This window comes from Melitaea cinxia, chromosome 17, assembly GCF_905220565.1.
Source record: "Melitaea cinxia chromosome 17, ilMelCinx1.1, whole genome shotgun sequence".
NCBI lineage: Eukaryota > Metazoa > Arthropoda > Insecta > Lepidoptera > Nymphalidae > Melitaea > Melitaea cinxia.
The window spans coordinates 6,359,315-6,379,518 of NC_059410.1; the positions used below are offsets into that span (position 1 = coordinate 6,359,315).

At 32.4% G+C, this 20,204-nt stretch overlaps 1 protein-coding gene across 1 annotated transcript in view; it reads right to left on the reverse strand.

The window, feature by feature from the left end:
- Positions 1-598: 598 nt before the first annotated feature.
- The window catches only part of LOC123661674 (cAMP-dependent protein kinase type II regulatory subunit), a 28,914-nt gene continuing 9,308 nt past the window's right edge, over positions 599-20,204 (reverse strand). The window contains exons 5-7 of the mRNA XM_045596623.1: positions 6,295-6,466; positions 5,456-5,545; positions 599-4,860 (exon numbers count right to left, since the gene is read on the reverse strand). Of these exons, the coding sequence (XP_045452579.1) occupies positions 4,730-4,860; positions 5,456-5,545; positions 6,295-6,466 (393 nt within the window). The 3' untranslated portion in view covers positions 599-4,729. The remainder of the gene's footprint in view (positions 4,861-5,455; positions 5,546-6,294; positions 6,467-20,204) is intronic.

The following is a 20,204-nucleotide window of genomic DNA, read 5'->3' on the forward strand; positions in this document are numbered from 1 at the left end:
CACCTGCAACACCAGAAGCATCGCAAGCGCGTTGCCGACCCAATCCCCAATCCCCCCAGGAGCTCTGGTCACCTTACTCACCAACAGGAACACAATACTGCTTGAAAACAGTATTATTTTGCTGTGGTCTTCTGTAAGGTCGAGGTACTACCCCAGTCGGGCTGCTCCATATTTTGAGCAGGAAATTCCTGCTGTGCCCTACCTCAGTTAAAAAAGTATCTCTGCAAACTGAACAATATCTTTGTTGTTAAATTTCACGACGAAGTTTGCTGGCACAGCTAGTAGCGAATATAAGGGATTATTTTCTGTGAAGAAAGAAAGCTTTAATTACCACACTGCTCTCTACACATATATGGTTTATATGTATTATATCCATGTCTCAATATTCACAAAGATCTTTATTAAATTCAACGGAAATAGAACTCTAAGTGTTGTCAGCCTGGATTTGAACACAAAATCAATAGTTTGATTTTTTCACTGCTTTCATGAAACATAAAGAATAGATCGATCCATTATTTTATGATATTAATGTAAATATGGTTGTGCACTATTCAAAGGTAAGTATAGAATTTGAAGAGGTGAAAAGTAAACAGCAATATAGATCTACAAACAAATATAATTCAGTTTTCTAACATTTTACGATACATAATTTTTATAAATTTACAGGGTAAGCTCATGACATGGGTACAAGCGGTACTAGTTCAGACTTGCTACCAGATGTAGTTCGAGTGCAGTAGGACATAAAGGCGGGCGCACCGCTTTGATATGCTTTATCGTGGAACAGGTATGACAAACTTACGACTAACATGAATTTAGAGTAATGAAATGTTCGAATTCAATGTGCCGCCAGGTTACAAATCTACAATTAGACACCAATGACTAGTAATTTATAAAAAAATTAACGCTACGTTTAAGCGTATCGACCTTCAACTTTACATCGAATTGCCAGGAAATTCACTGCCCCACAAGTGTTAAATGGGAGCGCTAGACTTTGCTTCTGTGCGTCCCATTGGAAGACAACAGAATTTGAGCCATTTCGACACACGCGTTTAACATAACATTTGTGCCATCAAAACATTGTGTGCAAGTTGAAATTAATTAGTCATTACGGGTTTACAATTACATCTGTATAGCTTATTAGGACATAAACATCAGTATAAAGTGAAATATTACGTCTTATGCTATTTTATTTTAATCTATATATAATTCACACTGACAATTCAACATGATATCAACACAGAGGGCATAGATGATAATAATTATTGCACAATACTATTTAACGACTACTAAGTTCAGTACACTGGGGACACACAGATGACAGACATTAGTGTGGACACAAAATGCTCCTCACCTGCACAGGTAATGAACATAATGTTACACAGGAAACTATTAAACGTTAAGATTATTTAAGGTTGCCATCTGTCTCGATTAAACTTATCTGGCTGGCTTTATTGCACATTCAGTTGAAATAAAAATGAAATTCAAAGTTTACATAAACTTTTAGGAAGAATGTCTTTTCAAGTTTCAAAATTCGTCTTTTGAGCTTGGGTCTTCTATTACTTAATGGATGGCAACCCAATGTATCATAGATGAGAAAACTTTCAATCACATTCCACACATTAATTAATATAACATTATCGGATGTATGGAAGTTAAATATTTCATTGCTTACATAGATACAACTTGTATATTTAATGATATAAATAAATCTGTTCTAAAATGTACAATCAGACCCGCTGATTCATTAAATAGTCATTTAAAATGTTCACCATGTTTGGACATTTGTGTCTATTACAATGAATTTTACAATACTTTAAATTATAATATAATTTAATTTCTATTTACTAGAAATTAAATTATATTATAATTTCTGAGATAATAAATGTGAAACACGATGCACATTGTATACACAAAGCCAAAGTTTAGTTCCTATAATAGAGAGTATAACAAAAAATGTATATATGTTTATTGCTCATTTAACTTGATAGGATAAAGCCTCCCACTAAGCTAAGCATGGATGTTCCTATGGCACTTTTGCTATACTCTATATTTAAAATGCATTGTTTATCTGTTCTTGACTGTGGGAGTTTCATAGTGGACACACACACAATACATCACACAAGTCCATATAGAAAAGGCAGAGAGTAAGTCAAAACATTAGATTAACAATACAAGTCGTCTGGGACAGTTTTAATAATAATTTATTGGATGTGCTGTCATATAATAGGCACTTGAAGTGAATTTACCTACTGCAACGTAAATTTTAAAAATAAACTATGATTCAATAACAAAAATAAAGCATTTTCAATAAACTTTGATAGTAGCAACTTGGGAATGTTTATATAAGCTAAATATGAGGAACGCAAACTGTTATTTTACAAAAAAGCATCGAGAATTATGGACGAATGAATAGATATGATAGATGTTTAATAAAAACTAGACGAAACTTCCGATGGGAAGTCATTGTGGTATAACAATAAAGTTAACAAATATACATTATTTCATTGAAATAAAACAAATTAAAACTTTCTATGGCATCTGAAATTATTTGTACACGATTTGTACGTCAAAAAAAAAAAATAACAACACACCACACCCCTCAGGATCTGACTACACTCCATTAATTTCCTAATCTACAAATATTTAAATTACAATAAGAAGTGACAAAAACTAATTACTACATGTAAACATAGACTTAAATATTTAGTGCTACATATGATTTTATGTACTCACCTACTTTGGCTGGATTTACAAATGAAGGTTTGTCGATATACATACAATTTTTTTTTTTCTAATTTAAATAATACTGGGGCGCTAAACCTGAGGGTTATATTAAGGCGCGCATTAATATTCGGTAACGCACAACACACTGATAGATTTAGTTTGAACCAAATAGTTCAAACCAATATAACTGTATTACTCCTTACGAATCTCCAATGAGGAAATATTGTAGTAAAATACTGGAATTTTTTTATTTTTGCGATCTAAAATATGGTGTTCTTGATAGACATGTTGCGACGCTAACAAATCTCAGATCTTTAAAATAGGGCGAAGAAATGATAACCCTCTAAAATAAACATATTTAAAAACGTAATATTTAAAATAGACAACATAATCAAATTCCTTCTCATTTATAAATATACACACAATGTATATAAAATATAATATTTAAATAAAATAATGATGAAATCGACGACAACACAATTTCTGAAATACATCTCAACTCGTCTGTTACCATTGAATTTTTGTTAAAACATTAATTTGGCATTCGCTAACTGATCGTAGTATAACATTCTCAATATACATAAATATAGAAACATTTTTAAAATTAATCAAATAAATAAATTAATTAGATAGCGATAAGATTTAATCCAATCACCAATAAAATGAACTTTACCTAAGTTTTATAATATTTTTTGATTTGAAGCCAGTGTCAAGTGTAACGACCTTTAAAAATATAAAATGGCGGTAGCAGAGATTATCCTAAAGTAGATAGAATCGAGCGTCGCTCAGTACTGCACTGTGATCCCATTACTAGAAAATCTTTTTTATAATTTAAAGACTAAATGCCATCTTCCCAGTACATCCCTATCATGAGTCGATAACTCGATACCCGCGCTGTCGTTGATTAGACCGCTGAATGACTAATTATTATAGATATATAAATATGATTTCTTAAATTTTCATACACATTTTCTACTATTCCGTACAAGAGGTACCAATTCTTTGGGACTTTCCTGCTAAAACTATGATGTTATGTAAACCGTAATAGGCAAACACACTTAATACTGTGGCCTCTTTAGCAATACATAATTAATAAAAATACAATAAGTTTTTTTAGCCTCCTTTTCTTATTTGTACAGAACTCTTCACAGTCTTAGTAGCAGTGACCAATGAAGACAACATATTATATAATATTACATTCAAAAATTATAAAAACGTAATGACCATAGTTTCTCACGCTAAGACAAAAACTATCGTATTACCGATTAAGAAAACGTGAGTTCTCCTACTTGACCATAAGGTTATTTTAAATAATTTCTTACACATTTCAAGTGATCAATCAGTGTCATCAACGACAAACCGTGGGATCATTATTTACATAGCTACTAAGGCATTTTATCTATCTAAAATAAGCGTATTATTGTTACAGTGCAATATTAAGCGACGCTGGGTATTTAGTTCCCCCCCCTCACTTCAAAGTGTAACCTTTATAAATTAATAAAATAACATGGCACATTGGCATAGGAAAAACAAAAACAACATTATAGTTTAGTTAAAAGGAAAAACAAAACAGTTATAACTCTTAACACGTGTAAAGTGAGATCAGGCTGTTAGTTAATCGAATAAGTTTAGTACATTATGACATAACAACAGCATAATCTCACAAGGAAATCGACTGAAAACCATTGTTAAGTAAATATTGCCATTATAAATAATAAAAACATTACATTTCACTTTTCGGTTTAAAAACCCATTATTAAAAAAAAATTAAGAATACCCTGTAGTAAAAAATTAAAAATAATACTTGACAATTTTCCAAAAATTAAAACAATATAAGTCAGTAGTTGTATAAGTAAATTTAGTTAATGGTTTTCATCTATAGAGGATAAAACTAAACACTGGGTATGTAATAATCTGTAGTTTCCAGCCAGGTAAAAAGGTCTCTAAACTAAAAGGGAGGGGTAGACAAATATTTACGGCAGGGGGGGTCTCAGAGGTTGGTAGTTCATCGCACATCAGTTAGGTTGCTCTTGTCTCCAAAGAGTTTGACCAACTGTTCTTCATAGTCATCAATGTTTCTCTTCATGATCTCCATGCAAGGTCCCAAGAGTCGCTCGAATGTTTCCACGTCGAGGACTGAAAGGCAATACAAATATATTAGGACAAATTACAAACTATTTAGAGAGCTGTTCTTGTGTATCTCTAGATATAATACTCGGTCATTCTTATTCTATGGATTTAGGGTTTCGAAGTTGGTGTCAGAGGAAGATTTGAAAGAGGAAAAGGTTTATCAATGGAAATTTTATATGATAGGTAGGTTATGTTGCGTTTTGGAGTAATTAAACATTACCTAAACAAACAGGTTACTATAAATTTAGGGTATTAACTATGATCAATTTTTCTGACTTAATTTGTCTATATTCTTCAATTTTAAAGGAGATAAATAGAATTGTGTATTTAGTATATCTTCATTGGATTGAATGCGTGGCATCTCAATTACCTCAGAAGTCTAGTCTACTATTCTATAAATTGCTGTAGTTACAATGATTGCTTGTTTAATATCCGTAATCTTTGAATACTATGATTGTTAACTAAAATTATATAGTAGTAAAAGTACTTAAAGATGTTTTAAATTAATTCATGCTCTAATGAATAACAAAAATTTAAAATGAGAAAAGATTGATATTATTTTTCTCTTTTGAAGTATTATTGTTTTGCATATGAAACTTACAAGCAACTTTGGTGGGACCGACAGCATATGCGGAAGCAGCGCGAGGCTTGTGGGTGACCAGAGCCAGTTCACCGAAGTATCCACCTTTGCCTATAGTAAAAAAGAATATTAAGACTATGTGTTTAAAACTAGTGTAACTTTAAGTAAATTTAGAGTAGGTTGTGTTAAAAATAGAATTGTTTGACTTGATCACTGGTTATTATATGGAAAATACCTCAAAAACCTTAAAATTCATTGGTTTCCAGTAGGATTCATTCATGTATTGGGTATTCAGAAACAGTAAAAAAAAACCACAACAAACATCTTATAATATACACAAAAATTTGTCATAAGCGAGGATCTAACCCATGAGTGTTAAGTATTATTCAGAAATGACGTTTATAGCATATTACAGTAAATCAGCAGAGGTTCTTAACCGGTGGTCCGCGGACAACTACTGGTCTCTGGAAGCACCTGCTTTCCTCCCTAAAAGCTTATTTTCTCTATTTACAGGGGTTGTCTGTACGAGATCACTATTAATGATAAGACCGCCTGTGCACTTTTTTAGTGTTTCAAATGTGATGATACAGAAGATCATAGGTGAGTGAGGTGACCAAAGCTCCTGTTGAGGGTCACGGGTTGGGTCGGCAACGCGCTTGCGATTTTTATATTCATGTGATATATATATATATATATATATATATATATATATATATATATATATATATATATATATATATCACATGTAAAATCTTATATATATATATATATATATATATATATATGATTTTACGCCCAAACTATTCACCTCACTAAAAGGTTAAGAACCACTAGCGTACAGGGTAAGGTTAGGTACATACCGAGGCGCTTAATCTCATGCTCGTTGCCGTCGTCGCGCGCGATGCGGATGCTCACGGAGCCGTCCTCCACGAAGTACATCCCGTCCGCGGAGTCTCCCTGCCGGATGATCAGCTCGCCGTCGATGAGCGTGCGAGGAAGTAGCGCATCTGCTAGGTTGGCGCGCTCGTACGACTGGAATTACAATATTCGTCATTCACTTTATCATTCCCATAGCTAAATAAAGCTAACATTACTTGAAAACAGTAGTTTTCAAGTAATGTTGTGTTCCTGTGGTGATTAAGAAGTAGCCCTTAAGAGAGGTAGGGCTTCTACTTATTTATTACCTACTATTTATTTTCTCATTAGTATCACATGCCTACCTAAGACTTTTACCCGAGCCTTATTATTTGGGCAGGCGTCGTTTCGGAACGGTCGTATTCGAAACGCAATATTTTGAAGTAATTTTATAAAGTTTTCTTTTCTTAATTTTATTTTTAAATGCATCTATGTTGCTTAGTTAAGTTAGGTTAGTTTAGACTATTTGTGATTGAATTATTATACTCGTACATACTTAGGTACTTTAAGATTGAGTTTCTTTAATCGTTTTTTAATTTTTAAAGGCAACTCAGGTTAATGTGTCGGGGGTTTTTTAATTTTAATTTAATTTTAATTTTTTACTTTTTATAGAGGTACACTTATTATAATGTAGATTTTGTTTCTCCCCACTACATATATTTGCAGATATTGAGTATTTTCCCCACTTTTACCCCCAGAGTTTTTTCAGGGCTCAACCGATTTTCATTGAACACATTATTTTGTAATGTGCACGTGATGCGTTTTCATTTGAGACCCCACTAGATTATATTTGCAGACATTCGGTTATTCTATCCACTTTCACCCCCCACTACTTTTAAATGACTTAACCGATTTTCATCAAACATATCTAAAAACACTCGCCCGTAACTCACCTTTCATACAAAAAACAAAAACTAAATTGAAATCGCTTCATCCGTTCGCAAGCTACGGTGCCACAGACAGACAGACAGACACGTCAAACTTATAACACCCCTCTTTTTGCGTCGGGGGTTAAAAAGGTTTTTTTTTGCTTGTTAGAAAAAAAACTCGGAAGGACTTGGATGGCAAACCTAAACATCATCTATATCTACTAATATTATAAAGAGGTAAAGTTTATAACTTTGTTTGTATGTAGGGGGTAATCTTCGCAAATACTGATCTCATGATGAAAATGCTTTCACTAACAGAAAGCTACACTATTAAAGAGTGCTATAGGCTATATTTTATTGTAATTGAAGAAAAAATTCAGTAAATAAGAAAAAGATTAAAATATGATATCAAAATGGTAAATAAACTAACGCCATCTATCGCTATTAGAAAACAATTTATTAGTCTTTCGACGTTATTAATTTAGTCTTATTTTAGTCTATCGACGACGTTTTCTCGATTTTTTGATAGATGGCGTTGGAGCAACATATTATTTATTTAAGTACTATAAAATTTGTTCTTTAAAGTATGTTATTTGGCTTTATAATTTAAAATAATAAATCAACCCTGTGGACCCTGGGGGACAATTGGACACTGCGCATCATGTACCGCGCATCGCATAACCGTTTTATTGTTTTTTCATCTGTAGGATAGGATGCCGCGCGGCTCACTCGCGAACTCGCCCAACGAAGTGGTTAGTCGTAAATAAAGTGTTGAAGAATTATATAATTTGGCTAGTAAGGACGTTTTCTCAAACGAATCTTTTATAGATAAAAATTTTTGGAAATTCACTTGATACAATAATATTTTTTTATAGATAAATAAAAACGTATTCATTCGTATGTTTGATAATTCCACCGTAAAAAGGATGAACTAGAAACAAGCTAGTAGAGCTATTTTTAACGTCACTAAGGCAGATAGTCTTTATAGCCGTTTTTACTTAGCACTTTCCGTTAGTCAAATTATCATCATCAGAGTGCCTAGTGCGAGTTTCGTTTAATCCGTCTTGCAATAACGGGCGTAAACTTTAACTTCATTTTGTATGGGAAATTCGGGATTTCAACCTAGTTCTCGCGTTTACCGCTAGATGACTCTGTATCGATTGTATCGTATACTATTCTTTATCGTCTAGGCTGCAAATTCCCATACAAAATAATTTTCACGTATAAAGGCGTTTCTCTCATGTTTCTGTGAATAAAACTCGCACTAGGCACTCGGATATTAATTCCAAAACTAAGTAAATTTGTTACAGTATATTTAATTGAATCGATAAATACATATTTAATATTAATGTCACTGATACTAATTTAATTAGGCTGAATGAATTCTAATATCCGAATTGGAAATTTTTTATCAACATTTTTATCCAAATGCCGATATTTTTATTGAATATAACCCAACAATCGTGATATAAATTAAAATTGAACCAGTAACATTAATTGAAATTATTTGTAAATTATAAATATACACTTTTTATAACTATTTATAAACCGATTAACTAGTTTTAAAATATTAAATGATATAACGTTAACGCAACATATACTACGCTACATGAGAAAGACTAATTTTTTCTTTCCACAGATGCTCTTAAATGTTCGTAGCTTTGTTACATTTAAGACCATCTGCGGAAATCATTTATTAGCAGAATACCAGAACTGTCATAGGCATCTCGACAGAATATATGATCTGGATGATCTTAGCACTTTGGAAGATATATATCCTAGTTGATGAATGGTCTACATTGTTACACATATGTAATAGTAGAAAGTGTCCCCCCAGGTCGCCAGTTTTATCTAAGACAAACATTTGCATTGGCCATCCAGATGTTTGTTGTCGATTGTCGTCTTGGTGTTTGTATTTGTATTATTTTAAACAGCAAGTATTGTGCGTTATACCGTAAGGACTTTTTTCCTCTTCCTTGGAATTCGTATACTTTTAAATAAGATAACGAAAAATGGATTAGGTAATAAGACCATACACAAGAAGTTATCGCTAAAATTTAAAGTATAGTTCTATGATTAATAAGTACAATAATTTCTTTAAAAAATATACAATAAATTATGAATTCATATACATTAACAAGACATTAACAAAGGCCGACTATAAAATATCAAAAATTAAATCATAGCGAAATAATATTAGCGAGTTCGTTAAAAGATTTAGGTTAAAGCATTGTTTATTTTTCCTACGCGCTCGGATTGTTTAAACTTTAAATCGTAAACACACATGAGAAGGCTGGACTGTGTTGTTTTTAAATGTGGTCAAATAACGATTCTGCGATTATTACCCGTTCCGTTAACACATGGGAATACGATATTTTCAAACTGCATTTTCTTTTTCATCACATCATCACTTCAGCTTATCGCAGTCCACTGCTGGACATAGGCCTCCACAAGTTCGCGCCAAAAATGGCGTGAACTCATTTGTGTTGCCCATAGTCACCACGCTGGGCAGGCGGGTTGGTGACCGCAGGGCTGGCTATTTCAAACCTGAAAAAACTTCGGCCTGTGTATTTCAAAGCCAGCAGTTGAATGGTTATCCCGCCATCGGTCGGCGTTTTGAGTTCCAAGGTGGTAGTGGAACTGTGTTATCCCTTAGTCGCCCCTTACGACAGCCGTAACCACACAGCATTTTCCATTTAAATACTGTAACTAGTATATATTTCACAAAAATAAATTTTTGCATTATCAATAACAACGGCTAAATTTATAATTTATTTTTTATACTTTATTTTAAATTTTACTATTTCGGGACGTAATTTTCAAAACCACTTCAACCAACCCGCTCCACTTTTCTACAATTCAACTTTAACGGCAATAATTAAAAGTTAATAAGGACAAATAAAGTATTCTTTAAAGGAATTGACATTATATTAGACAAGATTGGAAAGAAATTAGTTGTAATCCTAAGCAGAAGCATCCGGTAAATTTTATTGATTTATATATATATATATATATATATATATATATATATATATATATATATATATATATATATATATATATATATATATATATATATATATATATATATAAGATTACAAATATTTGTACATGTCACATGTTTTCGAGCATCCGACAGGCAATCATATGTGACAGTGCAACATATTTATGCCCAATTGTGAAAACATACGAACAAAAATAATGTTTGTCAATGTATTATCGCACATATCGTGACGTCGGTGGCTACTCGGCCTCGTCATCCTGCCATTTCGTACTGACGTCAGAGATACCTCAGCCAGTCAGTGATACTATAAAAATAGACCGGTTGCTTTTGCATTTACATTTTTCATATTTAACGAAGATACGTCGGATTTGTATAACAAACAGTGAAATTATCTTCATATCTTTTGCACGATGTGAATGAGATGAGGTCAAAGGTCTCCCTGGCGTCTGTATGTGATTACACGAGTTATGTTTATGTGTAAAAATGGATATAGCAACTGGTTTTGCATCTGTAAGGGTTTAGCTAATAGGTACTGCTGAAAATATTATTAATAAGAGTATTTCTGTAAAATATATTAAGGAATATTCAGTAAAACATTCGTATCGTCGTATTATTTGGTACATATGTTACATGATCGTATTGTTTACTAACATACCTGATGTTCCACGAAATAGAAATTATTTAATGCATGTTTGTTAGTCAGTTTTTTGAAGTCTACTAAAAATCAAAAAATCAATCTAAAAATCAACGTAAAATATTTTTGTTATATTGATATTAAAAATATTATAATACCTAATTTTCCTCAGTTATGTAAGAGCATTGAAATGATGTGTTGGATTTTTTTACATATAAACACAGGACTAAAACGTACACATACATAATATGTCTATACACTTAGCGTTTTATTTCAATACATAACCAATTTGTTGACATTAATTAATTGCTCTAGTCTTCATCACGAGTTGCAGGTACGTATGAAATATTTAAAATTTTTAATAAATGCTTTATTTACGTTTAAAAGATTTTGAAAAGTGATTTATTAGCTTTGAATATACATCTAAAGTTGCAAATTGATACCTTTTAAAAGTTTTATATATTAATTCGTATATTAAGCATAGGCTATACATAGTTGTATGAAAGTTATGTATTCAAAAATATATAACGAAAGTTTGTCATTTAACCGTGAACTCATAAGTTGACCAAGCATATCTACTACTTACTATACTAGGAGTGTAGCTTTACTTCACATTTCAGAGATAGGTCAAGGAAACGGGTCGATAAAGTGCTAGGTGGAAATCCTCAAATATTACAAACGAAACAAACAGTAAAATGTGTTTAAACTAGACTGAATGATTGATTAGGCGATTATTCGATAGATGTAATCAACTAATTAGTCAAAATGTATGAAAATGACATAATAATGCAAGTGTTATAATTATTTATTTCGATTTTTAGCAAATAATGAGTTAACCGCAACATTTTGTCTACAGTCTCTTCGTGGTAATAAATTATAGTATCTACGCAGTAAATTAGAATGCCGTATTCAAATTGACCATTTAAAGTTGCTGTTCCGACCAGAGTTTTAATTTACCACGATTTGATCGGTCAAAGGGCGTGGCTGAGCTAAGTGACATAGATGAGACAGAACAAATGATATTTCATCTAAAATCTTAATAATTGTGTTTGTTCGTAATGGAAGAAAAACCGACTTCAATTACATTGACCAGTAGTAATACGACACAGGTAGACCAAAAACTAGTCAAGTAAAACTACGCGCGTTATTACAGATAACTTAAGAAGTACTTGCCAAATCTCGATTAAATTTAAACATAACAAGCACCAGCATTTGATTAAAAAAGAATAATCGAAATCGGTCCACCCAATAAAAAGTTACGAGAAATTACTACTCTATACAAAAATACAGTTGAATTGATAACCAAATTTTTTTTTAAGTGGGTTAGGTTAGTTAAAAATTATCACGTGACTAATGAAATGCTTTTAAAATTATTTTGATTTAGCGAGAGACGAATTCGATAATCGCCAAAAAATTTATGTAAAATAAATAAATAAACAAATGTCTTCGATTACCTTTTCTGACTGTATTAGTAACGTTTGGACATAATATTCTGAAGCATTTAGTTAGTCACGTGTATTTAAGCAATATTTAAACTAAATAGACTTGTTGGACGTGCACTACTAAATTTTCCTAATCTAGTGTTTAAAATTCATACCATAACCGACGGTAAAGTTAAAGACAGTACAGGTGCCTATGACAAAATATACTCACTAGTGTTTTTAACTGTGTGGTTACGACAGTAAAGATTATAGCCACCTCCTCTCTTCCTGTGGGTGTCGTAAGAGGCGACTAAGGGATAACACAGTTCTACTACCACCTTGGAACTTATAAAGCCCACCGATGGGATAACCATCTAACTGCTGGCTTTGAAACACACAGGCCGAAGACGTCTTCAGTGCGACAAAGCCAGCCCTGCGGTCACCAACCCGCCTGCCCAGCGTGGTGATTTCTGGCGAGAATTTGTGAAGGCCTATGTCCTGCAGTGGACTGCGACAGGCTGAAGTGATGATGATGATGATGATGATGATGATGATGATGATGATGATGAGTGTAAGCAATATATAGGCAGGAAATTAATGTAGTTACGTTAATTTAATTTAATAGGAAAAAAGTAACTATTATTAATAGTTCACTCAACACAAATAAGGATATTTACCGAGTCTCCATTAATCGAAGGAACGGCTGAGCAGAAACCATTTAGCTCAAAAGCTTAAGTAGCCCGATTGGAGAAGTATCTTATGAAAAATCAAACCTACTACTTCTATTGCTCGAGACCAGTGTTGTGTTGCTGTGGTAAGGATGCCAGATTTCTTGAGGATTCGCTGTATTAAAACCGTGGGTAGGGTCAGTAAATTATTTGCGAAGCTCCTAGAGTAGGTGTTCATATGTTAAACCTTTGACTATCAGACGGACCGCTAACTTGTTTTTTACGCTTGTGGTATAAATTAAAGTTTAGGGCGTGGTCACGGGTACACTTGCCGAGTGGGAATAACTAATGACCAGTCTCGATCAAACTGTGATTGATTGACTAACATAATAATTGTGTTTGCAGGAAAACGAAGAAAAACCGACTTCAATTATATCGACAAGTAATACAACGTAGGTAGACGAAAAAATAGTCAAGTAAATACGCATTATCAAAGTTTACTCCAAAAGTTGTTATTAGATCTCGATGAAATTTAAATGTGACCACATGATAAACATAGGCTTTTGATTAAATTAAAAATCATCAAAATCAGCATTCTCAGTAAAAAGTTATGCGGATTTTCGAGAGTTTCCCCTTGATTTCTCTAGGATCCTATCATCAGATCCTGGTTTTCCTATCATGGTAATGAACTAGGGATATCTTCTTTCCAACAAAAAAAGAATTATCAAAATCGGTTCTTAAACGACTGAGTTATCCCCGATATACGGTCATCACATACGGTCGAATTGAGTGACCTCCTCCTTTTTTTGAAGTCGGTTAATAATAATTTTAGCATTAATCCAACATTGAAACAGACTGGAAAGTCTTTGCTGTGAAAACACAGACCGCAAACTTATAGAAACACATACAGATATGTATATAATTGCAACGAAAGCTATTTAAACCCGCAAACACTAGAGAAATCATTAACCACTTCTTCAGACAGGCGCCCTACAAAAAGCTAATAAACTATTTACTTATAGGAACCGTCAATAGAATATCTCACACTGAGAAAGAATAGACACTTTATACAAGTGCTTTAATTAGAATTTTCTTTGTTAAAAGCGACTTTAATAGCGTCTTCAGGTTTTTGTGCAAAATTTTAAAAGCAACGTATTTGTCGATTTAAAAAATATTAAGTCTTTTATTTCTAAATGAGCGTTTTAAAACGAAATACATTCAGACTGAATGTCGTCATGGTCAGTTTTTGTTTTAAGATTTCATTTTTTCTGAGTCATATTTGGTGAAAAAATTGTTGTTAGTGAAATCCTTAAAATATATGTATTTCATTACAGAAATGCCCCTGTCCGGATCAATCGCGTGCCCTGAATATCCTGCTTTGGTTATGCGTAAATAATAAGATATCGAAATAAATATATGCTATGGGCTGGTTCTATTTACTTAACTGTTAGTAATTATAGACAGATAAAAAAAGAGATTATGTAATTAACATTACTTATGCTATAATAAACTGTCCGCTGTTTGACAGGTCAGGAAATTGTAAAAGAGTATTTGGTCCAAATAAAGAATTTATTATTTATTTATATATTAGAACTACATAATATTCAGATACGACATTCTATTAGGACTACTTAATAGTAGTAGTCATGTGAATCGTTATATCACTAATCTGCCGTTCGTTTTTATATAAGAAATAGAAAACAAGTAATTCATTGACAACATACTCATCCGTCAAGATCTTGCTGAATAAAAGTGCACGCATTATATCGATTTAGTACTAACCGAACTAATTAAGGGCAATAAATGATTTCAAATGAGGTACAAGCTAATCCGTCGATAAGCTGTTGCCTGCGTTATTCAGTATAATACACTTGTCGATAACTTAGTTGCTAGACTAATTGACCTACCTTAAGCCTGCTGCGTTTCTTTAATTAATTAGTAACTATTTATGAGAATGTCACACATACTAAGAGAGTTTTGTGTAGGCGTTGCAGCACTTGACAATTCAAGCGAATTTTCGACTCTTCCCACATTCCTCAGAATCTGTGACTTACTTACTCATCACAGGGACACATCACAACTTAAAAAGAGTAATATTTGGTTGTTATCTTCTGTGAGGTTAAGGTACTTCTCACATGACAGTTCCAAATTATGAGCAAGATATTTATATATGTACTTCAAAATGTTTTAAGCAAGTAAAGTCGCAACAAAATCCTATTTTAAGACTACTTCAAAACGGTTTAATTATATCAATATTACGACATCTAATTTTTCACACGGTCTGCTAAGCTCGTCTTAAATCAGAATTAAAAGATTATTACATTAATCTCTACTAGACATCGCTTTGTACGTTACGAAGGTGTGACGTTATCTTTTGCCTCACGAATCTATATACATATCAAGTGTGCTAAACGATATGCTAGTTTTCCGAACACTATTTGATATATTCATTATTGTTTATAGATCAAAATTATTTGTTGACAACTGCAAATAGTATCTGAGGTTTTAGTTTTATAGGAAAATAAAATTGACTTTACAAAGTCAAAGATTTATAATCACTAGAATATTTTTGTTTTCGAGTCAATTTTTGTCAGTTTAATTTTGAGTATACTCTAAAATTACCTTTTTTTCCTGAAGACAATCCCTAAGTGGAAGACTCGAGCTCAAAAATTATACAAATCTGAGGCGCTAACTAATACTATAAGTGTAGTTTAGCTATTCTTAAATGGTAAAATTTCATTAGAATTGCATAAATGTGGCATTGAACCTGGTCTATGGCAATTGTTAAAGATCGAAGATAGACATCTAAAACCATATCGCTAAATTATACTGCTAATTAATTTCATTAAAATACGTCATAGAACATATGGCATATATCTGCTCGCAAGATCTCATACGCATAAGGTCAAAGGAAACATAAGTTTTATTCTAGTCTTAGCGCTTGGCTGTGACCTTGCTTTGATACTATTTGTCCTAGAAAGTATAATAGTTCTCTAAATAAGAAATATTTATGTATGTAAATAGGTACATATTATTTTATGCGACATTGCTTTAATAAAAGTCGCGTATATTCTCCTCAATATATCTAAAGATTGCTAATAATCTTAATTGAAAACTATATGATTGTTTAGTTTCAAAATGAAACAAAAATGACAAGTTTTGCATATTTTTTACGTTGTAATATATTGTGGTCGCACTCACCCAAAATGGTTTGGACGATTTTTATAGATTTTTAACCGACTTCCAAAAAAGGAGGAGGTTCTCAATTCGACTGTATTTTTTTTTTTTTGTATATTTGATATGTATGAGAATAGGTGATAAGATTATATTTTGTAATATTAGGGAGTTTTTATTCAGATATTTATTTTTCTATTTGAACTTCATGCGTTTGACATTGTAAAAGACAGAAAATGGACAGTCGGGTGAGATAGCATTATTATAGAATTAAATGGGGGGGGGGGGACGAAGTTTTTATAGTCATTGTAAGAAAGAAAAATTTTTTATTTCACTTTACTCAATATTTGTATTTCGTAGCATGTGTTCGAAGCTAATTAGGTAAATTAATTTTTGTGTCGGTGTCATTTAGAGATTGCCCTACTTTTTTAGTTTTTAAAGCGCTCTCAATGTTGTTCACCTTTGAATGTTTAAGTAGAATCGTTTTCATGTCGTAAGTTTATATTTAAGTCGTACAGACAAACAATCCATTTTTCTAGTCCAGTTCAGATTCACAGAGTAGTGGGATAAATAGAACATTTGTAGGTAAAGACACAGTTTATTTCTTTAAGATTCATCTTTTAGGAATTTCTTTTAGCTTTTATTTACCTAGCTTATTTAAACCGTAACTTGATTAGACAAGTATACATAATAAGTTGCGCAAAAAGTTGCCTTCAGCCTTATTTAACAATCACCAAGTAATAAATTTTAATGTTTTTAAAAGGCCTATTCTAGCAGGAGCACGTTTAGTTTTTTTCGTTTAAATTGAAAAAAATATGTCATCCATCAGTCATTTCATCAACAGGAAACCCTAAAACATTTGGCATAATTCCTCATTTGTATGTTATAAAACTGTAAAGTCCTAAGTAATCCGTTGTAAATTAAATATTGTCGCGGTCAGATTTATCGGTGGGAACACATTTAAATTCATCAATACGTTCAACTTATCGCTAATACGTGTCGTTTTTAGGTCTATACTGATGTTACGAATCTCAGGAACTTGCTTCGAACTGAAAAATTATCTTTCCCATTTATTTGGAAGGTTATAAAGCGTTACGGCAACAAAAAACGTTACAAAATCGAGACCAATCAGTACAGACACAAAACAATGTTTGTCTTAACTCGGGCGGTTGAAGCCACGCGTGGGAACCAGTCATCGATATGCGTGATGTGCAAAAACCTCATTTCTCGATATGCATTATGTTAGTAAATAACACAAAATTGATAATAATTTATCATTTGTTATTTCTAAATGTTTCTTCTGATCATTATTGTTTAATTGTATACACTATAATTCTATGATTTCAATAAATATACTAAACGCCAATATAGTTTCATACTTATAATTTATTACAAATATAAAGATACAATCAGCTATTATTTACAAGTACAATGGCAATACAGTCGCCATTTATTAACCATTTTGGCAACATCTAAGTCATAATATCATTGTGTAGACTACCAATTGTAACGCTGCTTTGTATGTGTAATAACATAATAATTATATATAATATATAACTAACATAGATATAGTAAAAAAGTAGATAATGCGCGGCCTTTGTTTTAGTGAAGCCACAAAACTCGGCTCCTTCAAGTAAATACACGCGCTCACGCACACATATGCATCAAACTACGCTCATTTTCGTTAGTATGTCACGAGGCTTCATACAGTAACTTTGCTTATAAAATGCCGTCTTGTGTGATTAAATGGTGCAAAAACAATACCAAAGTAAACAAAAAATCTGAAGGAATATCGTTTCACACGTAACTTACATATAAAACTTTAAATTTATTGTTATTCCAAAATAATATTGAGGTTATTCGGAACTTATAATTTCAATGTCACGAAATGACGTACCACGGGAGTTTTGCCAGTAGTTCTTTTTTTCAATACCCCAAAATGTGGGTAAGTAAATTGTACGCAATCAGAAAAATAAGTAAAAAGTAGACATAGTTATTGTTTTTTTTTCTCGTGTTATTTTATGTTACATAAATTGAAAATAAAAAAAAAACGAAATATATTTATGAATTATTAACTCGTTTGTTTTATGTTTTAACTTTTTACAATTTTTGAGTAAAATAGGTACCCATATTTTACTATCAAATTTCATGGTTTTAGGTTTCCAACGAATATTTTAATAAGAGATGAATGGGTAGCGGCTGTAAGACTGAGAAAATGACCACGATTATGCTGGCCATGCGCATAAAGTCAATTTAATACGATTAGTGATTGAAAAATATTTGAACATAAGACTACATCATATTAGTAAAATGCAAACAATGACGATGACTCTGAGTTCTAAGCGACAAAAATTTAAAAAACTTATACAACATAAAGGATTCTAGGTTTAAGAAAAATAGTTAAAAAAAACCGACTGCAAACTGAAAAGAGATAAACAGAGGGGATAGGAAGTGTCCATTTATACGATTATCTTACGAATATATTTTTTTATTATTCTACCGATTTTTTGTTTTATTTTTAGTAAATTTATTTAAAACTATAAACAGGTTTTTTATTTTCACATACCCATTTTACCTATATTAAATTAATTGTTTAATAAAAATTTTAGGGACTTTTTTTAAAAGGTGTCAACACTTCACTCACTCACACATCTTTAAAAAAGTGGCTTCAGTTTTCTGTTCTAGGTGCGTTATCTACCTTTTTTTACTTGATCTATGATAACTAATATATACCTATTTTTTATCAAAATTAAAGAGATAAATAGAACATGTATTAAAAAGAAAAAAAGCCAGTAGACTTGACAGAGATGGTAATGCTTTAATAACGAAAGTACTAGGAGATTATGACGACGATTGACTGACGAATAAATGATAAAGACTTGAACATAGAAACAACGAATATTATGGAGCAGACGCATATATTGTAACATTTGTAACGCAGCTTTGAATATGTTCTAATGTATAGATATTTTTATTTATTACTAGCTGTGCCCGAGAATTCATCCGCGTGGAATTTAATAAATAATTATTGTTCAGTTCGCAGTCATAAAAAAAAACAACGGGTGCCACTCCGGGAGTACCGGCAGAAGTGAACTTGAATATTAACGTTGTTTATTTTTGATATTTTGGAATGATTAGGGAATAATTTTGCACGAATTGCTTTAATTATGAATATTAAAGTACTGTGTGGCTACGGTACTAAAGAATATAGCCACTCCCTCTCTTCCCGTGGGTGTCGTAAGAGGCGACTAAGAGATAACACAGTTCTACTACCACCTTGGAACTTAAGAAGCCGACCGGTGGCGGGATAACCCTCCAACTGCTGGCTTTGAAATACACAGGCCGAAGACGGGCAGCAGCGTCTTCGGTGCGACAAAGCCAGCCCTGCGGTCACTAACCCGCCTGCCCAGCGTGGTGACTATGGGCAAAACACATGAGTTCACGTGTTTTTGGCGTGGACTTGTGGAAGCCTATGTCCAGCAGTGGACTGTATAGGCTGTAATGATGATGATAATGATGATTGAAGTACTATCATTTATGTGCTAAAATACAATATTCATTTATTGCGCTATCGTACACAAACATGATAATTTATATTATATTAAAAATTTAATACTTCAGACCTAGTACAATTATTTTACATTTAATTTCCTATATTTATTAAACACAATGAACGATGCTATACAAATCTATGCCTAGCTTTGCCTTTAATATTCCTTGAGAACCGATAACTACAGAAATATCTAACTATATTTTTTACCTACATTTGGAGTCATGTTTCACCCGAGCGAAGCCGGGTTTTCATAGTAAGTACCTACTCACTCATTTTGATTCGCTATCTCTTCGTCACTTTTTTCTTACTTTATATACACGAATTTTATCTCCCTTCTTCTTACGAATTTTCGATCACGTCACGTATCCTGAACGCAAGTTAACATTTTTTACCTATCACAACGGCGCTAAAGAAGTTTTTAAAAGTAGCCAAGTTACCTACTCCTTATTACATCAGCTTTCATCTGCCAGTGAAAGCCCCATCAAAATAGGTCTAGCCATTTCAGATATTAGCGGAACCAACAGACAGGCAG